Below are 25,280 nucleotides of genomic sequence, written 5' to 3' on the forward strand. Positions count from 1 at the left end.
CTTGGGCCAGAAAAGGTGAAACTTAGGTGGAAGCTTCCTGAGGTAGTGTAGATTCTAAATTGTTTAAATCATGGTCCCCGGGGTAGGATGGGGCCACAATAGGGAATCAAAGTTTTACATTGAAATATACATAGGAAAAATCTTTATAAATCTTCTTTTCGAGAACCGCTGGGATAGAAAAGATGAAATTTATGTGAAAACTTCATAAGGTTGTTTAGATTTTAAATTGATTGAATCATGTCCCTTGAGGTTCAAAATATTACAAGGGGAAAATTTGATTAAGAACAGCAGGGCCAAAGTGACTCAGGTGAGCATTGTGGCCTATGGGCCTCTTGTTTAGAAGAATAATTTTACACCTATAGAGTACCCTTAAGATGGGATATCCTTTCTGTGTTATTTGGTATCACTGGTATAAACATATAAATGTGACTGCTATATTTTCAGGTTGGGTATCCCTATTGTATAAATGGTCCAAGTCCTCAGACCTGCAGCTATCATTACATGCCTCTAGAGCTCTGGTTAATTTAGACAGAGATGATGGGACCTTTCTGTATCCCAGTGGTGTCTACCTTGTACACCCAACAAAGAGATCTAAGTAAAAACCTTTCTGTAGACCTGATTCTTGTGATGCTAAATGAAAAATATGATTCAGTGTCACATTTATCATTAACCTCCATTTATAATTTAAAATTGATCTTGTTAAATTCTTGTCCATGTTTTGATATGTTTTGGGTGGCCAGCAATCAGATAATTTCATGTTCAGTTGAGTGAAAAAGGAATATTTTAACTACCACTTTCAGACCTGATCACAACATTGACCTTGAAATTGAAAAATGTTTTGCAGGAGTATCTTTACTGCTTTATGTTTAATTATTTGCACTACATGTAAGACACTTTTGTAGAGACCCAGTGATGGCTGATGTGGTTTTTGTCCATGGATTACTTGGTGGACCATTTAAAACCTGGAGACAACAGGACAGAAAGATGCCAGACAAAGACAATGTAGCAGAAGGGGTGGCAAGTGTTCGCAAAGGAACATACACCTTCTGCTGGCCAAAGGTAGGGCTGAAAAATCTATAAAAAATCTATCATGGTTTTCATGTACAAGGGTCTCCCTGCCAACTCTACAGCCTGACTTTCACTCACAAATACAATTTTATACAACTAGCAATTAAGACATTTTCAGGGCTGTCATTTCAAAAATCTATTAAAAACATGTTTGAACATTTTATGTAAAAAAAAGAAAGATTAACTGAAGCAATTCAAAGTGCTTTTGATAACAATACTTGATCTATGAATTGCAGATAAATGTAATTTTTATTTTATTTCTTTAAAGGATTGGCTGTCCAAGGATGTTCCCTTTGTTCGGATTTTATCTGTAGAGTATGACACAAATCTCAGTACTTGGAATGCCAACTGTCCTTATGAGACAGAAAAGTCAGTAATGTACTTTCTTATCTAAACTACTGTAATATCACTTGTAAAAGTTCACAGACAGGTTTATACTCATTTTTTGTGTTTTGCTCCAGGTACGCGGGTATGTTAAGGCTACACCCAGAGATATTCTACTTGCCTTTACAATATGACGTCATAGTAACCTGTATGACGTGACCTTTACAAATAATGATTTCTTAATAGCTATATTTAAAGTTTAATTTCAGGTCCAAGAAATGAATGGACTCATTCAAAAACATAATATAAACTAAATCTTGTCATTTTTGGGTGGTATAAATAGCTAAGTATTTATCACGGGGGTTAAATACCAAACCCATGACGTCATAACTATTGATCAAATATTTGCCAAGTAAAAATGAAACTTGACGAGAACTCATGTAAACAAATATATGAAATGGGAGTTTTAAAGCATATACCGTGGATGTTATGTGTGATTCATAAGGAATTAAAGATTATGAATCAGGTACGCTGATATATTCTTATCATGTTTTCTTGTAATGAACACAGGCAGTGCTTTGAAATCCTGACCAGCCTTTCCTCTGTCGCTCTGTAACAACAAAGATGCAAAAGTTCAACACTACGCCGCATACTGTGAAACATAATTTTTGTTTGCATCGAAAGCTTGTATTCTATAGTACTTTGAAAGTGCTGCTAGAATCATGTGGTTAACATAAATCGATGACAATTCCTTGATCGTATGTATAAAATGTAAAAATTTTGGTAAGGTTTCAGGCGAAACTTTGGAATATTTTTTTCTGTGTTTGGAGAGTAGGATTCTAGCAGCACTTTTCATGGTCCAGTGATGTTTTTACATAATTATTTTCACAAAAAGAAATGAATTATACCCGGGGTAGTGTTGAACTTTTCACTTTTTCATTAAGGCAATTTTTCTATTTATAGACGTCACGTGATGACGTCGTAGTGGAGTGCTTCTTTTAGCCTAAAACTCAATGAGGTCTATACAATGGATAATAATAGTAAATGTTTTATCTATGGCTTTTCCGATTTATCAATGTTATATTTTACAAAAAAAAGTCTAAATTCGCCGAAATATGATCTGTGTACTGCCTTAACGTACTTAAATGTGACAAAGTTATAATAAGCAAGGTATATTTCAAGTTACATTGTACCTGAGTCACTCAAACAGTCTATTTCCATATTTTTTGAGCTGTAAAGTTCAGAAACTAGAAGAGTTTATGCATTAGTAGGTGTCCTGTTTGTCTGTCTGCAAACAATTCAAAATGCTACTCCTCGGATCTCCTCCTACAGTTTTGGTCTGATTTCAACAAAACCTGGTCAACAGGTGATGTCACAGTATATTATTTTGTTTGTCAGTTTTTTTTTCATTGCATTGAGTTATGTCACCTTGCTCTATTTACAATAATGCATATACTGTAGCAGTCAAACCTTGTTATCTTGAACTTGATGGGACAGAGAAAATACTTAGAGATAACCATGGATTCAGGATATCCAGGGTAAAATACTAAAGGAATAAGTGGTTTGGACTTCCAAATCACTTCAATATTTCCATAGTATTTGAGATATCCGTGATCGAGATACCAAAGTTCAAGTGTAATTCTTTTAGATTGTTACTCCTCCCCCCCCCCCTCCCCCCCTCCACCACTTTCCAGTTTTGTCAAATTTATCTAAAATGCAATACACAAGCAGACTTCTTCAAGACATGTCATTCTATACTGTATATTGACTTTTGTTGTTGTTTTGTTGAATTCTTTCAAATTTCTGGTCTGGCTTGAATAAAATTTTGTATAAGTTCATAAAATTTCAAGTATATAATTATATAAAATATAAAACTAAAAAAAATTAAGTACATTGTACAATTCCAATTGCAGCTTTTAGACTAAAATGAATTGAAACCATCAGAGCTACAGTCTTCTTGGAAACTTTTGGTTTTATTCTTCACCATCCTTTATTTTGTCATCCAAAAACATCTGTACATCTTTATCTATTTATTCAGAACCAAAAAGTCAGTTTTAAGTAAACTTGTGCTAAATCATTTTCAAGTCATTGGAACTCAGCTTTGTTAAAAAAAAACTTCTGACTTTTTAACAATATTTAAATTGTTGTAGGCGTTCCCTGCCAAGAAGAGCTTCGGAACTTCAAAAAAAGTTGAAGGCAGCAGGGGTGGGGTCACGACCTATTATCTGGGTCACACATTCAATGGGAGGTAAATCTAGCTTGTTGAAAGGTGCAGAGTTATTAAGCAGGTCGAGACCACTAGTTTTTCTGACGTCAGCATAAATTTGCATGTAAATTAGCTCTCTGTTTACTTTACCCAATGATGAATGAGTCGCAATGCATTATGGGCTACTACAAGTACTCAGTTGTGTTGAAAAGAAAGGGCAACTTGAATTGTCCCTTGGAAACTCATTTTCAATTCTTTTTTGAGATTTATGAACAGAAATATTAAAAATGATGTATAATCTTTCATTTCTATGCTTACATTTACAAAATTTGAATTATGAAGCCTTATATCAATGTAAAATACATCGGCCTAAACCATTGTTCAAAGAGACGTAGGTGCTATTGTGTCGATAAAGCATTGAGAGTTTTTTTTCACGTGATATACATGTACATAGTTTTAGACAGCAGTACAAGGTGCGCAATTATTATTTAATCCCTCAATATTTTCAAAATGTTTTTATGTACATGCAAACGTCAAAGCGTTTACTAGTACGGAATTTGAAGCGACTATTAATCATCTAAAACAACTCCAATATTAAATGTGAGCATGGAGCAGTGTCTTTGGAATATAATCTTTCAATTTTGGCCTTATAAAGTAAAAAAGAAGCTCTATGGTTTTTCCAGTGACAAAGTAAATATCATGCAGTAAACCGACGAAAACCACGTGTCGCTATTGAATCATAAACATGTAGTAGACTGTCATGCTTTGGGACTTATTCAATTGATTGGAGAATGGGTGTGACGAAAACATCGTCACGTGTTGAAAATTGTCTTCCATATAAGGTAGTGTACCTGACTTGTTAAGGCATTGTTCTCATGAAATGAAGGCTGAAACAGTGTTCCAAAATTTTCAAAAATGAAGTACATTTAATTAATTCTTTTTTACCACCATCTAGTCAATGTACCCATTTACAGCTGCATATATTAAAAGTGGTTAAAGAAAGGTAGCATTCACTGGAACAGTGTCAGCCAAAAAAGTCAAGAAAAAATATATATTTAATACTTTAAACATACATAAATTAGCACACTCAAATATAGCACTTTTTACCTCTTCAGCTGTTTAGCAGAATCATGAAGTATTGCACTTGAGACTTCAAATGAATTGAACAGTGTGAATTTGTGTGAGATCTGGTCGGAAAAAATTTTAGTGTCTTTTTTAAGTCTTCATAAATATATGAAAAGGACTTACTGAAAAAAAAACACATCAAGAAATTGTGTATATTTTGTTAAGATTAACAGTTAAATCAGTCAGAACATCTTGCAGTTACCAATTAGCAATTCTGTATTTGATTGCCTTCCCTACTTAAAATGTATAAATGCCAGAATCTTTCAAACTGTTACAGTAAATAACTGTAATTTTGATGCAGGGCTGTTGGTCAAGGAAGTTTTAAGTCAGAGTAACCTACATCCAGATTGTTCAGACATTGTTCACAACACATCAGGAGTCATCTTTTACAGCACCCCACACCGAGGCTCTGCCCTCGCTAACATCTCAAACCGTGGGAGTCGTATTTTCTCCCCCACAGTAGAAGTCCAGGAACTAAGTCAAGGTATGCTATAATGTGTTCATACCAAGCACATATACACCATATGTACACTTTACAACAAAATTAATTTTGGCACAGAACTACAAAATTCTGAAATACATATATTAACTGGTTTTACAAGCAGTAGTTATACATGAAATTGTAATAAAACAATATCATCTCACGATCCGTATATTTTGATTTGCTACAATAATATTTTACAACACCAATATATCACAAAAATTAGAAATGAAAAATATTCTGGGATTGACTAAACTAAAAATTTCAAATGAATGTATTAATCTTTAATCTCTATTCATAATCTACCTTTCAGATTTTGTACAAAATTTAAACAATCAGTTGTCTCTCTTGGTAACTACAAACACACTGTACATTGTGACATGTGCATCACAGTGTACCGTGCTAACAGATGTAAACAAATAAAACTTTGTTTTAGATTCTCTAGCTCTGAGAACCTTACACAACAACTTTAAGCAGATTGTGTCAGAAAACAGAATCAAGTGTCTGAGTTTTGGTGAAACAGAGAAGCAGACTGTTGGATACAAAAGGATCAAACTTCTTATTGTCCCACCTGAGTCTAGTGGTAAGTACAGTCAAATTCCATATAGTTCCCACATAGTCCAGTGATAAGAACAGTCAAAATTCTTATACCGGTAGTTCCCCATAGTCCATTGATAAGTACAGTCAAAATTCTTATAGTTCCCCCATAGTCCAGTGATAAATACAGTCAAAATTCTTACAGTTCCCCCATAGTCCATTGATAAGTACAGTCAAAATTCTTATAGTTCCCCCATAGTCCAGTGATAAGTACAGTCAAAATTCTTATAGTTCCCCCATAATCCAGTGATGAGGACAGTCAAAATTCTTATAGTTTCCCAAGAGCCCAGTGATAAGTACAGTCAAGAAGTGTGGAGTTGTAAGATATTTGAACACATTTCATGAATGACATCAATTTTAGGGTTTCTTCATCCAATGAAAACAATGGAAATTAAACTTAATGTTATAAAAGCTAATACGGGTAAGTCTGTTGCTCGTACATGTGTTAAGTTTACATGTTGTTTACTGGATGAGAGCCCTAGGCTATGCCTCTTAGTGAATTCGGTCAGTGCTGCTTGTCCAGGGACAGGGACATGTTATTGATAGGTAGACACCCTAAAACTTAAATCGAGACAGTACTAGTTGAGTCACACTCTACACAAACATATTTTACCAGCAAACAGAACTTGCTGGTAATTGTCTTCCTGAGTGACACAAATAATCATGTCATTCACTCTATAGTGCATGAAAAATGTTTATTTATGATGTTTCATAGGGTGTGTAATGTTAATGCACTAAAATATCATTAAATGAAATATTAATTTTTAATAAATTTTCAATATTTACAGACCCTGGTATTGGAGAGTTCCACCCTTTGTCAACCACTCACCTTAATGTATGCAAGCCATGGGACCAGAATTCTGAACTTTATTTACTCACAGTCAAATTCATCAAACACTGTATAATGTTAGATCCTGTAAATCGTATCTTAAAGACTGGAAATGTTGTCCACAGTCGAATAAGTGTGGACAGATTCAACAAGTAAAACTTTTCACAGGGATAGAATTTTATCTGATCAATGTGCCAAACTGTTTATTTTTAAAAAATAAATGTCACCATGCTACTTTCTGAAAAGTATCACACATAAGATAGAAAAAAAAAACATGGCTGAGGATTTAATAAGTGTGCATACACTCGTGTTATGCAATTTTTTTTTTCTGTATATGGCACATGGACAGTATATCACTTGTTGAATGAAAAGCACAGAAAAAAGTTTTTTTCAATTTATTGAAAATAATATGAGTGCATGAGTACCAGTATATTCAAATGTAGGAAAATAAACTGTTTCTGTTGGAGATCAGATCTAGCTAAATCAATGTCTCATTTAAATTTTGATGAAGTTCATATAAACAAGATCTGAAATATCTACCCTGCATGTTTTTTTTTTTAATTTAAATTAAGAAGCACTGCCTTTATAATGAAAAATTGAACATCATAATATTAATTTATTGTTCTTTAATTAGCTAAATGATTTTCTTTTATCTATCAGTCGAAGATGAGTTTATTAAGAATGTTGGAGTAGAGAAGGGAGTAACCCCATAGTTAAGGTGCTTAGTACATGTTATATTTTCCTGCTCTCAGTTGTTAGTATTATTTTATCCTGATGTTTCTGTTTCTGTTTTGTTTTTTTAATTGTTTTCTGTTGTTGTTATTTAGATATGAATAAACATTTTTTTCTAATTATGTGAACTACATGTTTTTATTCAATTTATTTATATGCAAGAACACATTTGGAAAAATTGAAATTTACCAAATTGCTGTAATGTAATCATGCAGTCAGTACAGATTTAAGAATATTTCACATGATGCTTTAAACCCTATATACCAATATGAAGTATACATCAAGATATTAACATTTTCACTATATTTGGGGAGGCTGATACATTGAACCACCAGTAATGTCTACTCTTCATATACATGTATTTAGGAAGATGTTTAAATACTTATCGGTCTTGTAAAGCAGGCTTTCAACTCAACCCCCACCCCCATGCACCCCCAGAAAAGGTTTCCCTTTGGAACATGGGCTCTAGGGTATGATTTCCCCCACAGAAAAATTACTCTAGAGCAGAATTTCCTTTAGGGAAACCCCATACCAGATTCTATTTTCTTGGAAAAAATACTTAAGGTTATAATTATAGAGTGCAGTTTCCACCAGAGCCAAATTTTCCCCAATAAAATATCATTCCAGTTCTTATGGGTGGGTGGGGGGGGGGGGGCATTGTAACACGTGTCCATTCTATAATTTTCCCAAAATGTGCTCTCACAGTATAGACAATTTTAATGAAACAAGTCAATCGAAAAGTCTATATAGTCATGCATTCATTTACAATTTTCAAATGGCAACCATTGGCATTGCAACAAACAAAGTATGAAAATTGAAAATTTTAAATCTCATTTTTCTCAGTAACTGCCGAGCCAATTCTTTTGAAGCATTTTGGAAGTTTTATCCTTTTCAATTGAGTCCAAAAAAATGGTATAATGAAATCGGTTGGGCAATATTTTAACTGTAGCTAGGGAAAGAAAAGAAGGAATTTTATTTTAAATTGATTTTTTCCCTCCAATTGTATTTCACACTACATGTACATAATATCGATGTGTAAGCGTCTCTCCGCAGCTCCGTGTTTCCCAGTTTCTGAGGTTTAAATATCCGAAACAGCTGTGGTTGTCGTGGAACTAAAAATGGGTGAATTTTTCAAAACTTTAAGGTAGTATTTACTCTCTGCTTTCAAATCCAAAATTACATCGCTGGGATCGAGGGGAAATATTTATGCTACGGTTTGCAGGAGCAGTGTTTCTCGTTTTATATCTTTTTTTTCCCCTTTGAACAACTCGATTCAAATAGGCTCACAAAATGATATATGGAACCTATCAATTTATTAATAGTATAAATTTTATAATTTTCTTACACACTCTGTAAAAAAGCACCGATCCACAGATAAAATAGTGGGTCGGTAGAGGGCAAACAAATTAAATTTCTGAGGGTTTAAAAAATTCTTGAACAAACAGGGACCGTGCGCTGCGCCAAGAGAGGTGTTGAGATATCGAGCCTTACGTATTTGGGTTGAGATTCAATGATTTGAGCAATAAATTTTAAGATTTCATACTAAATTTGAACAATATCTGCATGAGCGAAAACACTCATATATATTTCCATTAAAAATTCAGTTGACTTTCGTATAACCTTTATAGCCAAAATATTGTCGTCTGATTTTAGGATTGAAAAAATAGCACAGGTACTTGGGTCTTGGTTTATAGATATGTATACCTATTAATATGTTAAAAAAAAAAAGAATTTTTTTTTTTTTTTTTTTTTTTTTTTTTTTTTTTTTTTTTTACATATCAATAGGTATACATATTTATAAGCCAAGACCCAAGTACCTGTGAAAAATAGGGGGACTCAGGACTACTTTAAGAAAGAAAATGAGGGAAATTTGGCTTTATTGCGGGATTTCCTTTCGGAAAAAGTTCTAACCTAGAGTAAGGAGTTGAGGGAAAAGCTGGCTATGGGGAAAATCATACTCTACAACACCGGTATAACTGTTAAGCGAATAGGTCTTTGTGCGTGTTATCTTCTAACATCTCATGGGCATTATTGGTACAAGTTATCTAATATCGAATACGCCTTTTGTGTTAAAAAAAGTTGAAACTTTGATAAACAATCTTGAAACTGAAACTGGAGAGAAAGTATTTGACAAAGGTAAGTGATATATTTAAAAGACAATATATATCCCCATAAAAAATGTTTCCCCGTAGTACAGTTCCATCGAAATGTTAATTTACAGCTCTGGAGATCAATATTTGAGAACCAGACATTATAAGTGACGTAATGTCTCAGAGATATTACTGAGGGTGCAATACAAATTGACTATGGATGAGATATTTGTTAGAAACATACTTAAAGAATAGCCAACTAATGTACATTGACGGGAAAAGATATCTTTTAAAATGCCATTGGCTGAACAATATTTTCAAATTTTGTAGCATAATTATCGCGATATCGTAATAAATGACAAATCCTCATTAATGATAAATTATATTCTTTAAAGTTTTATTCCACATCTGAATACATACTAAAAAATTAAATATTTTCCAAATACCAATGTGCATAAAAGTGAAATATCAGTTAATTACATGTTATTATGCTATATGTAACCAGAGTCTTGGTTAAGAGTCGACTTTTGGATACAAGTTGACTTATTGGATTAGAGTTGACTTAATTACAAGTCAGGTTAGAAGTTGACCAGAAACCCTTCAGGGGGTAAAGACTAATGTTGGAATCTTAACATAATTATTTAGTTGAAAAAAAATGTACATTTTTGAATTGGGGCCTTTAAAAGGTCCATATAAAGACAATTGACAGCCCTATTTAAGAATTTGATTTGATCTGTAATGAAGAAATAGTAAGGTTTCAGTTGCATAAATGGCCCAGATTTTTCAGATGAATATTTGGGTTATTTGGGTTAGACAAATTCATCAAACATTACTACTCCCGAAGACCAAGTGTCTTTAAACTCATACAACTATTTTGTTGTACAAATACCAAAGATGTAAATCAGTTAGGGATATATATATATCATGCTAATAAATTACGATTAGAATGTTTAAAACAATTAGCTAAATAATAGAATGTATGTATCACAAGTTTGTAAGTGTATATCATGTTATTGTACTATGTATGTATTATAACTGATAAATATATTATATCATACTGTAATGCCTATGGGATGTACATCCTATGGAATAAAGAACTGAACTGAACTGAACTAGTTTTCCAGATAAATGATGTGCTTAGAATCTGACAATAAGCAGGTTTATTCCTTAAACATTGATGATGACGAAAGAATACATACAATAATGTGGCTTATATTTACTGGATGATAGGTCAAATAAAAGCTGTTAGAGCAGGGCACTTCCCTTAATGGATTATAATTCTTAAATTTAATAAACTTTCTTAGATGATTTTACTAAGGATGGATACTTTGCTTTGAATGCTGCATAAAGCTGAACTTTTAAACTCAGAAGTAAAATATTATAAAATAATATATATTTGTTATATATATTGACCAATATTCTGCATGATGCACATTTTCTGGATAAGTAATTACTAGGTAGATTTTTTTTTTAAAGAGATCCAAAATTAAGTTATTACAAGCCAAATAATGACTGAATTTGCTTCTTAATCTACAGACTGATCTTTTTTCAAGCAGTTCCATTATTCAGATTTGAATCTTTCAATAACCACCTGGGTCTATAGAAAAGGAACTGTTTACAATGACCAGATCCTAAAGGCAAATGATGGAGTGCAGGTATTAAACTGCCCTTCCTGACAGATACCTCTTGGCTCTAGATAGAATCTTTTTTTTTCATTGTTCAGTCATGTCGTTCCACCCCCTCCCCCTAGGAGAGAATAAAGATTATCAACCATTTCTGATCAATTTATTTCAAATTCGAAAGAAGGATTTGACATCAAATGATTGTCAGACAATGTCAACGATAGACTTGATTCGACAATGATTTAGAGATATATATCAACCTGCATGAAGTTTATTTTGATGACACACAGTGAAAAGTTCAATGCCCTGTAAAAATTATATACAATTATCTAATTGTGTTTTAGAAGAAAAAGGCTGAAATGTGGATTGTATCCTAGGTATTGTCATCTGCATCTGATCATAACAGGTATTTAATTCATTTCATATCACTAACAATGCTTCATACATGAACTTCCACACATGTATGGTTTGCATTGATGATCATGTATATATGTACAGACATATATATAACATTTGAACTGTCAGTACAGAATTATTATGTTACTATAGCTTAACAAGATTCAGAGTTAAGAAAATTGATGTTATGTATTTTGTTTGTGATCTACCTTTCTTTTTCTGTCTCTTTTTAAAACAAATTGGAGTGTATTTTGTTTAGTTTGAATAACATTAACATTTAGAATAATATCTAACAGATTCTTAATTAAGTCGTAATTTGCTCGATCTCTTTTTGAAAAGAAAAGAAATCCAAGTCAGAAGCTAAGGTCAATGCTGAGTCAGCCCCAATCAGGTGACAATGAGAATCTATGTTGTGTGTATTTTATATGACTTTATTGTGTACAACATGTGCAAGGGGAATGATAAGACATTGACATGTTTTTGTAGATATTTTAAATAGTTATCCACACAAGATTGACCTGATTTTATTCTTAGCCTAAGGACATACACTTATCTGCAGATGTATGTTAAATTCATTGATAATGAGTAGACTACATTTTACATTGCTAACATAATTACTGTCTTTGCTAATTATGTCTGGGTTACAGGATGTGGTTTGGAGAAGTTTAAGTTAATTGTTTGATTAGTCTAGATTTGAGGGATGTTAGTTTGCCATTAACTTGATAAAAAGTGTATATGAACATTTATTTCCAAAAAGTTACGAGGTCAGATATTTAAGGACTCGTCAGAAATTTGAAATGTTTCTCTAGATTTACTGTTAATTGGATCAAACAGTGTGATATGCAAAATGTTTGATACTAGACACATGCAAGAGGATTCTTTAAAAAATGTCAAAGGATTTATTGATACATGTACGTTAATATATGTTTTTAGTTGCCCAGAAACTTGCTTTATTTTCAGATTATTTGAATAATGTTTCCTCAAAAAGCAAGTAGTCTTAGACTAACAAGATAACTGAACTTTCTCTGTATACTGCTTGTGAAAAAAGATATTTTTGTTGTGTAGTTTAAAAGAAAACACATTGAAAATAAAATTATGTCTGATATCTTCTTGACAAATCTGTGGAACTAAAAAATTGGTTTTAGAAACAACTATAAAGATTACAAAAAAAAACAAACAAACAAAACTATTTATGATTACCTGTGATATAATAATCATCATAATTATTGTTTGAAATGCTTAGAGAGATAACATGTTTACTGTGGTGTACTTATTATGTGTTCATGAAAATTTTTATTCCCCCGTAATCAAAGATTATAGTTTTTGCTAAAGTTTTGGTCTGTCCATCTGTCTGTCTCTTTGTTTCACAAAAACTTTGACCATGGCTATAACTTTTGAGTAGTAAATGCTAGGACTTTCATATTTCACATGTGTATTTCTTGTGAAAAGACCTTTCTTTTGGTACCATCATTTTTTATCTCCTGACTGTGACCTTCATCTTTAACCTACTTTTGGAAAAAAAAAAAATTCTAGCCTTGGCCATAACTTCTGAATAGTTGGTCAAGCCCTGGGCTTTCATATTTCACATGTATATTTCTTATGCGAAGACTTTTCTATGGGTACCGACAATTGATCTCCTGACCTTGACCTTGGAGTTTGACCTACATTTGGAAGACTTCAACATTGGCTTTAACTTCTGAAAGGTTGTTGCTAGGCCTTTCATATTTCACATGTTTATTCCTTGTGGCAAGACCTTTCTTTGAGTAACAACATTTCTGACCTGATGATGTTGACCTTTGAGTTTGACCTTCTTTTGAAAGACCTTGGACATGAATCACCAGTATTTCACACATCTTGTTTTCTGTCAGTGTTTATATTTTATTCCAGATGGTTTGACTGTATGTAAAAGTTTTTGTACATTATTTGAGGTGTAGGCTTTTCTTTTCATCCCGCAATTTATGTGACAATTTGGCATAATGAACATCTAGTTAAGTAAATGATCCATGGCATTACATGCACAGTGCACTTTAAATGGAATACTTCCAGACCTTCTCTTTCATTGAAGGAAGTATGTAGAATATTCATTGACTCTGATCAAACTTCCTTAATCATTGTTTGATTAAGTGTATAAACAGGTAAAGTTTTAATAGAATCTGTATTGAATTTGAACTGTAAGTTGATTGCTCTATATTATTCTAATAGGAACAAAATAAACTTTGAACAGAAAATAAAAAATAACATTGGAATAAATTGCAGTTGCTTTAATTAGCCAGATTTATGTAATTAAAGTCACATGACAATGTCATGGATATTTTAAACTTTGAAATTACCCATTTGTCACAAATGGATGTAGATGTTTAAGCTGTCTGAAATTAGTAAGGCTTTTCAATTCATTTGCAATGTATTGGGCATACTTCCTCATGTTGATAACTAGGTAATCTGAAATTTAGAAAGTACTCTCCAGATGGAGTATTTATGGCATTTAAATCTTTTCTTATCTGGTAAGACTGCATGTCCTTGAACATTTTCACAGAGCAGTTTATCTACAAAATCTCACCTACATACAAATGTACAAAAATACTATCCTGTGATGGTCAGGTACTGTCTGGGGGGAAGTATATGAGCATAATGATGGGTATTATTGCTGCTGAACTTTTTAACAAAAGAATGAAAAGAACTTCAATGTAGTTTAATAAATTTAATCTATAGCATTGGATGTGACGGGTCTTAGTTCTGTATTATAATAATCATGCTACCTGAACATTGCTGAAAGTGTTGACTCTATAGTCACATTTCCTTCTTTTATCTGAACTACAAAGAATCTTAATAGTCAATCATTAAACTTGTAAAATATCTTGATAGACTCTTTTTCAGTGGTTGTGATATATTGATAAAACAATACATATGAATGCGAACTCTCAGCAGTAACTGACCTCTCTACTTACAGATTAAATGTACCGGTACAAATATGGAGTGGAAAATGCATGCATACTTAGATTTTAGTCAGAGTTGTTTTACAATTTACATCAAACTCTTCTCAAAATATCATGTAAATTCTGGACATGAAATTTATTTCCTGAAATATTGGCCATGTATTTTATAGGTAGCCAATTCATTCCAGTGTCTATAAAGGTTCAGTTGAAATAACTATTAACACCTTTTCAGAATCCATCCATATGTCCCATGGCAGTCTAGACTTATGTTCATGCATTTAAGGACATACGCAACGTACCTTACCTACTGATAATTTTTCAAGATATTCTTAATTTAAGATTATAATGCCATCAGATGTTCATAGACAAAAAATCAGCATGCATTACCAGGGGTTTTGAAAAGATATCAATTGATGAAAATTCTTGTATAATTTAAAGAAAAATATACAAAAATTACTATTAAGCATATATTCTAGATGTTTTGTTTATCAAAACTTGTTTTAGAAGAAGTGTACAACAGTATATATAGACATTAAAATATAGCACACAGTTCCTTTAAGTATTGGAACTCTTCAACTCCAGGGAAAAAGACAATAAAGTTCAAACTACGTTGCGTATGTCCTTAAATGTGAATTTTTCCTTTCTTTGTAGGTTGAATCCTCAGTTGCAACATCTAAATTGGGCAATATTTAGATTAGCGAGATAGTAGATTCATTACCAGTGCAGTCATGGGATAGATGTCTGAATGTATTCTACCAACAAGGACATGGAGAAAAAGACTGAATATGAAAAGAGTGATCCAGGAAAAGAAATTGAAAGTAGAGAAAAAGAAGAACAAGTGATTGATGGATTTAAGGAAGGGCAATTAAATGATGAAGAGATAGCTAGAAATGATAGTGATCATGGTGATGATGGAAAAAAGGAGATTGAAGAGAGCCTAGCTGAAATAGTCGAAGAGTCTGTCAAGGGAGAGTCTGAGAATGGTGGACAGGATGAAAATGAGGCTAACAGTGAAAATGAGGCTGACAATGAAAGAGAAGAAAGTTTAAAAGAGGAAGAAGGAGCAAATACTGATAATGTTAAAACAGGTGAGGAAACTGTGATAAAAAGTGAGGATAAAGAAATTGATCATGTGCCTACAGGGGAAGACAACACATCAAAGGATTTTGAAGATAGTGAAAAAGTGAAAAATGAAATGGATATGAAACCCAAAGATTCCAGTCAAATGGAAAATGGGGACTCTAGTGTGACCTTGAGTAAATCTGAGATCACCCCGGGAGATATTGAGGACTCGGATGTGATTTCTAATGGATTTGAGGTCATTCCAGATGAGAGTGTCAACATTCCTTTTACCCACTATGTGGATCATAAAAATCTCATACGTTCAGGAATAGCGGGCCAGACTGAGAGAAATGATGGTGAAATGGAACTTACACATCTTCTGAAGGGGTATAAAAACAGTAATAAGGAACTAAAAGACTTTCACAGGAAGAACAGCTGGGATACCCACCACACCATCCGAGGTCAACTCTGGGTCAGAGTCTGTGAAACTCTTCACAAAGCCAAAGGAAATCTATATGAAGATTATGAAAAAGATCTTTTCCACCAAAGTAAGTTGTACTTCTTTCTATTCATGTTTAGTTGGGTTTAATCAGAATCCTCATGAAATAAGAAAGTTGAAGTTTTCATTATCTATACAGAGAGATACGTTTTACAAAGCTTCATTGGTTGGATATTTTTATATGTCATTTTTGTAAAACCTAATTATGATAAATTTTGTTATTTGAATAACATACACAAGTTATTTTTTATTTTTCCAGGAAACACAGATGACATAGCTTTACCTCCCTTTGTGGATTTTAATAACCTCACTTCCTATCACCTGTCTGAACAGGGAACCAAAACTGTGGCCAAAATCCTCGCTATAATCCAAAATACCAATCCAGAGATTTTGTATTGTCCTACACTGTATGCCAAGCTGAGTATTTTCCTCCATTACATGGGACCCTCTGATGCTTTTAACTGTATTTATGCTTTACTGCGTTCCAAAGATGCCTGCATCATGCAGACCAAAGTTGCTGTTGAGGCTTCCAAACTTGTACTCAGAGACCTTACCAAAAAATATGCGGTAAATAATTTGAATGATTAAGAAAACTTGGATTCTGTAGCTGTTTGTGCTTAAAATGCTGGAAAAGGGTGTAAAAGTAGAGCAAATGCAGATCAAAATTTGAAATCAGCATTGATAAAAGAAGACTCAATAAAATAAATTTATACAAGATGCAATAGAGAATTGTTTTGTATGTTTGTTAGGCAATAATTGTTGACATCAGCATTTACAAAAAATTGAAGAAAAAAAAAAGATTGTTGTTAAGGAAATGCAGGTAAAAATAAGGATGTTTCAGGTTAGAGCATATATTTGACAATTGGAAAATGATGTAAGAAACCTTGGAGTAGAACTTGTTTTATTTATTTACAGAAATCAGCTTATGTATATTTGGTCAGACATAGCAGTGACATTACATCTGTGTTTGATTCGTGGATGTGGTGGCTTTTTTCTGATCTACCCTTCCCACACATTGTAAGTACAGTGCACAAAAGTGTCTTTTGTGGCACCCCACATGTTTGCACAAAACATTGAGTCTTAAATATTTTCATTACATTCAATTTGAAAGCACTTAACATCAAAATAAGCTTCTTTAATGTATCAAAACTGTAATTTGGAGCCACATGAAAGATAGAGTCTATGGATATTTAATTTGTATTTTATCAACTTCAATATGAGATAGAGTCGGTAAATACTATTATTTTTCCTAAATATGACATAATTAACATTTGTGACTGCGGAGTCTTAAAAGCTTTTCCCTAAGAATACATATTGAATTTCTCATTTCTCTTTTTGAAAATGCTTTTATGGTTGAAGTCGGTTTATTTGACAATGACTGAAATTCTTAGATGTATACACTTTCCAATATTTTTCTTTAAAAAATGCATTAACACAGTATACTGGTACATTATGTACTGATGCACCTACCGTATATACTCGCCTATAAGTCGGTCAGCCTATAATTTGGTTGTATTTTTTTAGATTATTTTGGATGGATTTGCCATTGACCCGCTTATAAGTCGGTACAATTTTTTGCCAGAATCAGTTGACAATTTCAAATCAATGCTCTAATATTTTAATCTGATTTTGATTAATATTTTAGAAATGACACCGATATTGAATTTTAAATCATTAAGAAAAATACCTAATGCACACTTAAGATAAAAAAAGGTATTAAAATATGTAAATACTTGTACTCTATGTATAATCTTAGAATACTTAAATGATATAATATATCCAGACTTTGTTCAATGATAATCATGGAAAATGTTTATAAAATACTACATTTCACTGTCCAGAAAAATACTAATCTTTTCTTGACTCGGCTCTAAGTCGGACGTAGAGTTTTGGACCAAAATTTAACTCCCAAAAAACAGACTTATAGGCGAGTATATACGGTATTCACACACATATATACATTGTTCTTATTTTAACACTTAAAAAAGGGCAGTACATTAACTTTTATGTACCTGAGAGCGAAACACCAACAGTTTTTATTTCCGCGTAGTAAAGTTAAATATAGTAGTGGCTGACTTATACCTTCAGGTGTATTAATTGCATCCATTAATTTTCAGCTGAAAAAAAGGGAATTTCTGAACAGGAAATATATTCACTTTTGCATTTAATTAAATTATCTGGTGATAACTGATCAAAATAACATACAGCTTTATAAATTCTTTAAAAATCTTTATTAAAATTATTACACCTTACATCTTAATTTTAAAAAAAATAGAAATTGAAATCTAATATAACAAGTGCCTGAACATTTGATAAAAGCAGATTGATCATTGATAAATTGAGATAAGGATAAAGGATTTTGAAATATATAATAGGTATATATACCTTCATGTGATTACGCAGTATTGGTAGCCACTTGTACCATTCTGCATACCTAGGGATGGTCTTTTTAATCTTTTATCAGTTATGACCTCAGATTTCTAAGCATATGTTGAAACAAGTCTTATCAGCTTTATCCAGTATCATGAAGGACTAGGTAGTAATCCCTCCCCCTTTTTTTGATGTTGTTGATAACAATATTCTAATTTCTGAATTTCAATTGTGACTTGTCTTACCTAGTTTGGGGTACTATTTCATTTTCTCATTTTATTTATTATTTAAGCCATATGGTTCACCAGATTAAACAATTATTGTACATTTAACAGAATATAAGATATATTATACATGTACTAAAATAAGATATTTTACATTTGCATAATACTAGTATATAAAGGATATAAAATATACCAATGTAAAGTTACGCATACATGGTTAATAACAAATAGATGTATCTGGAAAAAAATTATGAACTGGTTTTTTTGTAGAGCTGTTGCTTTGTATAAAAATTCACCCAAGGCAAATAACTGAGAAGAAAAAGGGTTTACTTTGTGTATCTTGTAACATTCCATGTCATTTGCAAAAAAAAAAAGCAAATGCTTTCACCTTTTTATATAAAAAGTCCTTTACTTGCAATCTTTTGTCTTTTTCTTAAATAACATAGCTTACCACTCCAAAATTTGGGGGGGGGGGGGGGGGGGAGGGGGGTGAAAGTAGGAGTTTTAGGCTCTTTAGATAAGCACAGAAGAACGTATTTAAGAGATAAAATTTATTTCTTCACCAAATTCAAAGTCTTTCAAACGAGATTTATGTGCATGAGAGAACTATCTGTTTTCTCTACCTGTAGGTTTGGTAGACATGTGGTTATTAGATTTAGCAATACCAAGATCCCCTGATTTGTGTGTGTTGACACATAAATCAGGAGGACTGATGAGTGTGATCAGGAGAGATAACTCCTCATCTAAACCTATATGACATTAGGTCATTGACTCTAATAGATAAAGGTAGATTGGAGACACATATACATTATTTATTTTCAAAGTAAACAACATTGATCATTTAGTGGTATTTTATCAAGAAAAGTTTCATGATATTTGATAAGATTTAATCTGTTAGCAATAAATCAATCAAACTTTTTTTTTCATTTCATGAGTAAATGCTCATTACCTCCTAAGCCTTCATGACATAGTTTATCCAAAAAAAGCAATAACAAACTTTTTTTTCTTTAAAAAAAAGCACACTCTCTTTAGAATGTTGATCAAGACACTAGGCACTTGTTACAATATTTCATTTGAAAAGAGGAACCCAATCTAATGTTGGATTTTGGGGCTTACTTTACAGGTGAGAATTCTGGACTGTTATTTAGTGGAAGGAGTGAAAGTGCTGTACAGAATTGTTCTAGCTATACTCATCTTATTTACAAAATACTCAGGTAAGCAACTCTAGCTATACTCCTCTTATTTACAAAATACTCAGGTAAGCAATTGTTCCAGCTATACTCATCTTTTTTACAAAATACTCAGGTAAGCAAAGGTTACAATTTCTTCCTAAGTGTCTCAGTTTAACAGTAAAATGTTAATTCTCGTATCAATTTCCTCCCTTTTCCCCATGTTGACAGGTACAGTAAATATTTTTTCATGATTTCATACTTAAAAATAATTGATCAGTCTTTTTCAAAGAATTCAAGTAGTTATCAATAATGAATTGTATCAGTCATAGTTAATTATAAGTGAGTTGTTTTAAGCTTTAAAAGGATGAGTTGTGTTTACAGTGAAAGGAGAAAAAACTATAACAATGATAACAGAGTGGTTCTGTTCTGCTTACAGTTTCAGCTAAACAACACCACCATGGGGTAATTACAGATACTTACACTGTTTCTGAAAGAATTCGACAATTTTGTACCAATATGCCATTCCCTGTTGAGAAACTGCTAAAGGTAGTACATGTATACATATCTTATTATATATATTATAATATATATAGTTTATATATGGGTGAATTAAAAAAAAATGACCAAACGCATATTTATCAACCCACACTAAAAATACAGGCAATAAAAATAGATTTCTATGTCTCAGTATATGTCTTTAGATAGTGTCTAAATACCTGCCAAATATCTCGTTGATATCTCAATTAACAAAAAAGTTATGCCCAAAAATGATGCTAAAATTGTCAGGAGTGCAACACCTTTTTGTGACATTTTGAAATTTCAATATTTTTTGGAGATCTGTGAAATAAAAAACAATGCTTCATGTTGAAAATAAAAACTTTCCTGATAATATTCAAAGTATTGAGCTTTAAATGTGGACTGTCATAACTTTTGTTTAATCAAGTTGTGGTCATGACAGACGTTTAAAAAAATGTTATACCATGTCAGGAGTGCAACAGAAAAAATGTAGTGTTGCCAAAAAAACATCAATTGTAAAATTCTGATAGAAAATTAAGACAAAAAAGAATTTTGGAAGTGTAAAATAATAACTGATATACATTTTAAAACTTAAAAATGTTATATAAATCACAAGCAGCATTAATGAGAGTCAAGTATATGTGCATACCCAAAAATGTCAGGAGTGCAACATTTGATGTTTTGCTCCCAAGCATGAAAAAACTATTAACATTATATGATTTTCTGATCTTTACTTTGGAAAATAAAGACACAAAGAACATTTTTACCAAATAGATTTATCAATTACAGGATCTGTCTGTCCTTCAGATCCATATTTCTATGGTCAGGAGTGCAACACATTTTTTTAATGATTCAAGTTGTGTGTCGAAAAGACTTCTATTCATGCTTAGAGGTATTCATTAATTAATAATGATCTTTTTGTATAATTTAATGCTAAATTATTGATAGTTTTATTATTAAAATTCTTCCTTTTTCAATTTTATCAATTCAGATGTGTTTTTATCTTTTTTGTGATTTTTTTAATGAACGTTAAAAATAAACATACTAAAACATTGTCATTAAATTCAAGTAATTCCTCCTCAACTTCACTGAAACAACAGAACAAGTTCTTATGTAATTTTCACTTCACAATTCTACTTTAAAGGCCCCAATGCTTTTGGTCAGGAGTGCAACAAATATGTTAGAATTATAAATCATCCACTAAGAATAAAAATAAAGAAAAAATGATGAGTAGAATTTTTCTGGTGGGTTACTGTGTTTGTCCTCTAACGGAAAATATGCTTTAAAATATATTTTATCTTCTAAATATACATTTAAGCTAGTTTTTTGGCATAAAATAGGGTATAATTCCAGATAAAATGCAAATTTTAAATACTTTCATCTGTTTTAATTATGAAGTATTGGACTATAAGTATTGTACAATTTCATTACCACTTGATGTTGCCAACACTTTATGAATTTTTGTGTTCTATGGTTTTAATTTTAAACTTTACTGCAGTCAGGAGTGCAACAAAACTGCTTCATAATTGCCGATGCTTTTTAACTATCTGTACTAAAAAATAAGTTGAAAAAAATGTTTGATACTATTTGATGTTCAAAACACTATGTCTATCAACAAATTACAGAAATTTTACAGTCATTTCAGGGAATAGTTTTCATCATTTCACATATATTTTAAATAAAATTTATATATATTACACTTTTCAAATAATCATGTTTTAAGGTCCTCAAAATATGAAAAACCTGCTGTAAACGATGAAAAATATCAACACGACAAATTGATTTACAAAGTAAGAGTGGGTTATTGTGTGTTATAATTTTTAAAACAATGTTAAATAAAATACATGTCAGAAGTCAGGAGTGCAACACAATAATGTAACATAGGGTCACTTCAAAATCTAGTATTTTTTGTAAGAGAACTCGTATATAACAATTCTTTTTTGGCTTAGATTTAAAGAATTGACTTGAACGGATAAAAAAGTGAATTTTGGGGAATTTTATTGCCTCATATTTTTTTCATATTAAAACTTTTCAAACCAGAATTGAAAAAATAATGTAAAATAACAATCAAAAAGCCAACTTTTTGTCACATGTACCAGAGAAGATACTCATTCAAGGTCTAGATTTAATCATTTATACCCCTTTTACCATTTTGAAGCATAAAAAACTGTAATTTCTTGTGATTATGTATTTTAGAAAGTCTTTTAAGGTGTAATGATATTTTATTTTTTCAAAAGAAATTTTACTCATAAGAATTCTGAAACTTTTTAATCCAATTGTTTATTCTATTGCCACTTCAGGATTTTAAACTAGAATGCATTTGCAATATGATGATATAAGTGAAAAATATGTTATAAGTGGTTGAATTTTGCCAAAAAAATTCAGTTTGGTGGTCATTTTTTTTGAATTCACCCATATATCAAACTTCATACAGAGATATTTGTGAGGACAGTTTAGTTGTGTCATGATTTTCTGCCATTGACTTTCTTTGTGACCTTGACCCTTCTTATTCCTCATTCTGCATTTACCTTAGTTTCAAAGAAACTCTTTAAAATATTTTCATCAAATTTCATACACTGATAAAAATTCAACAGTGTCTTATTTTCTGAGCTCTAGCTTTCCTTTGAAACTGAACTTCACATTTTCCGCTCTGAGTTCATTTTATTTAAATTCCATAAAAGATTGCTTCATATGACTTCAAGATAAACTTTTCTAATTATAATGTCCTTTGTTTGTAAAAATTCATGATGTCACTGGGTTCACAGGTGAGTGAAAGTCAGTCAATATATCGGGTCTCAATAGCTTAGTGGTTAGAGCAATGGCACGGTATGCCAGAGGCAATGGGTTCAAGTCCCATTTAAGACTTGATTTTTCACCACCTGTGACACATTGGATGCCAAATATCACAGGGGGTGAAAAATCAAGTCTCAACCAGGACTTGAACCCAGGGCCTCTGGCGTACCATGCCAGCACTTTAACCACTGAGCTATTAAGACCCGATATATTAACTGACTTTCACACATGTATGACAATAATTTAAATGTTCTTGTGTATTCTTAGTATTATTAATTGAGAAAAAAATTTCTATGAAGACAACAGCGTCTGAAGATATCAACTTAAAATTTGCTACACAAGGGAGAATGGACTTGAAATAATGAGAGATCATTTAGCTTTTAGATAGATAGGATAACATGTATTGGCTTATATTTTTCTATTTTCTGAACAGAGGGGCTTCAGGATCAGAGGCTTGAAGAAGAAAGAAATTAAGAAGTTACAACTTCGTCATGAGATGACAGTTAGTAGCCAGCACCATCTTCAGCAAGAGATACAGAAGTCAGCGTCCACACATTCCTTCAGTGGTGTCCCCCACTCTCATTCCTTCAGTGGTCGTATTGTATTTGATCAAGCTCAGTCCAGCATTGTCACCAGTAGTGAGATGGTAAGATTCAAATCAAATCAATTTCTGGGTAGGATTTTCTTTTTTTCTTCTTTTGAGCAATACATACCATTACTAGATCTCTAAAAGGGAAATAATGTAGTTTTCAAATGTAAAAAATAAAGGAATAGGTTTTATACTAAAAAAAGATTGAATTAAAAAAAAAGTTTTCAGTCTATGCCCCGAAATTTTAATATGGAGAATTTTCTTTGCTGATCATCATTTGTATTTTTCCCTGGAAGACTCGCAGTAGGTCTATGGGCCTGCTTACTTTTCCCCCTGTGGAAAGTCTGGTAGTTATTTTGGAGGATGTAAGTGAGCATGAATAAAACATGTTTGTCAACCCAACATATTGCATCAGCTTTAGAGAGAGAAAAAATTGTTTGTTCTCATTGCTTGTTTGAGTTACAGTAAATTATTGTCAGCAACTGAGCATTTAAAAACCTTCTTTGTTTGATTGTTGTTTACCTTTGATTTTGGAGGATTTCTTTTGTGGATACCTAAATATAAGAATGTTGTGTTCATGTAAAGTTTGAGTCCTGAGTTTGCTGCCTTCACTGTTATTTTTTGTTGTTTTTTTTAAGATGGGGGGTGGGGTGGGGGTGGGGGGTCCATGAGCTGATGCAGACTATGACTGTTGTCCAATGTTCATACATTAAGTTTAAAGATGTTTAAAACTCCTTAATATTTGATCCATATACTATGCTCAATTCAGACTCGTGATTTTTCATAGAGAGAAATATTGTCTTTGTTACTACTTTGTTGCAAATTACATTATAATATTTGTTCTACTCTGTGAAACAAAAAATAAACCTAGACCTTCAGTTAGGAGGATCATAGTTCTTAAAGATATTAAGGAATTGGATTTTTTCACCCCAAGAATCGATGTAGGATATAGAGCCAGATTGTAAATTCCTAAATGTATAGATTGTATGTTTGAGGGCAAGTAAAGTGTAAAGATCATCAATGTTAATTATATGGAATATGACTGCCAATATTGGGCTGTTTAGACACTTGTAATATTACGTGCTACATGATCATGACTGATGAGCCTTGACAGGTCTTGGTTCTGGGTAGAATTTGGAGCAGGTGCTGTAATATATACGTAGATCAGAAAATAAGGCCCATAAAGGAATGTTGTGAATGTGGACTTAGAAATGATAAAAAGATTCTAGGGATATTTTATGTGCCAACAATACACACTAAGAAATTTTCTATCTTAAAATTCCCTTTTTTAACTATGGAGAAGATGATTGTTTGCAGAAGGAGGAAATTGAAACCCCAAATAAGGCCTCTGATAGTGAGAACTACTCTGATTGGTGGGGTCCTTGTTCTGTGGCTTTACTCTGCAGTAGTATTTCCTTGGGGAGAGAATTAATTGTACTGTTAGTTTTCTCTTTTATATTAGTATACTTGGATCCTTTACAAACTGATATTTTGGGGACTGTCAGTTTATATTTTAAGGAAATTTGATTTAATGAAGAATAGGGACTTTCTGTTATATCAAAATGCTGAAGCCATGTATCAGCACCACAGAGTGATTGCATATCTACAGACAAGTGTTTGGTATACATCTTCACTGGTAGAAAGAGACAAAG

The 25,280-nt window shown here is 32.1% G+C and overlaps 1 protein-coding gene across 1 annotated transcript in view; it reads left to right on the plus strand.

Moving 5' to 3' along the window:
• The window catches only part of LOC133197554 (uncharacterized), a 42,395-nt gene that overhangs the window by 12,053 nt on the left and 5,062 nt on the right, over positions 1–25,280 (plus strand). Inside the window, exons 10-23 of the mRNA XM_061333648.1 lie at positions 445–595; positions 903–1,059; positions 1,337–1,437; positions 3,543–3,640; positions 5,025–5,207; positions 5,641–5,787; positions 6,590–6,782; positions 15,151–16,013; positions 16,224–16,531; positions 16,880–16,981; positions 19,682–19,772; positions 20,167–20,276; positions 23,473–23,685; positions 23,925–23,993. Coding sequence (XP_061189632.1) covers positions 445–595; positions 903–1,059; positions 1,337–1,437; positions 3,543–3,640; positions 5,025–5,207; positions 5,641–5,787; positions 6,590–6,782; positions 15,151–16,013; positions 16,224–16,531; positions 16,880–16,981; positions 19,682–19,772; positions 20,167–20,276; positions 23,473–23,685; positions 23,925–23,993 — 2,786 coding nt within the window. The remainder of the gene's footprint in view (positions 1–444; positions 596–902; positions 1,060–1,336; positions 1,438–3,542; positions 3,641–5,024; positions 5,208–5,640; positions 5,788–6,589; positions 6,783–15,150; positions 16,014–16,223; positions 16,532–16,879; positions 16,982–19,681; positions 19,773–20,166; positions 20,277–23,472; positions 23,686–23,924; positions 23,994–25,280) is intronic.

The sequence above is a fragment of the Saccostrea echinata genome, unplaced genomic scaffold (genome assembly GCF_033153115.1).
Source record: "Saccostrea echinata isolate AGI-Se365-2 ecotype Australia unplaced genomic scaffold, CSIRO_AGI_Sech_v1 ptg000001l, whole genome shotgun sequence".
NCBI classification, from domain to species: domain Eukaryota; kingdom Metazoa; phylum Mollusca; class Bivalvia; order Ostreida; family Ostreidae; genus Saccostrea; species Saccostrea echinata.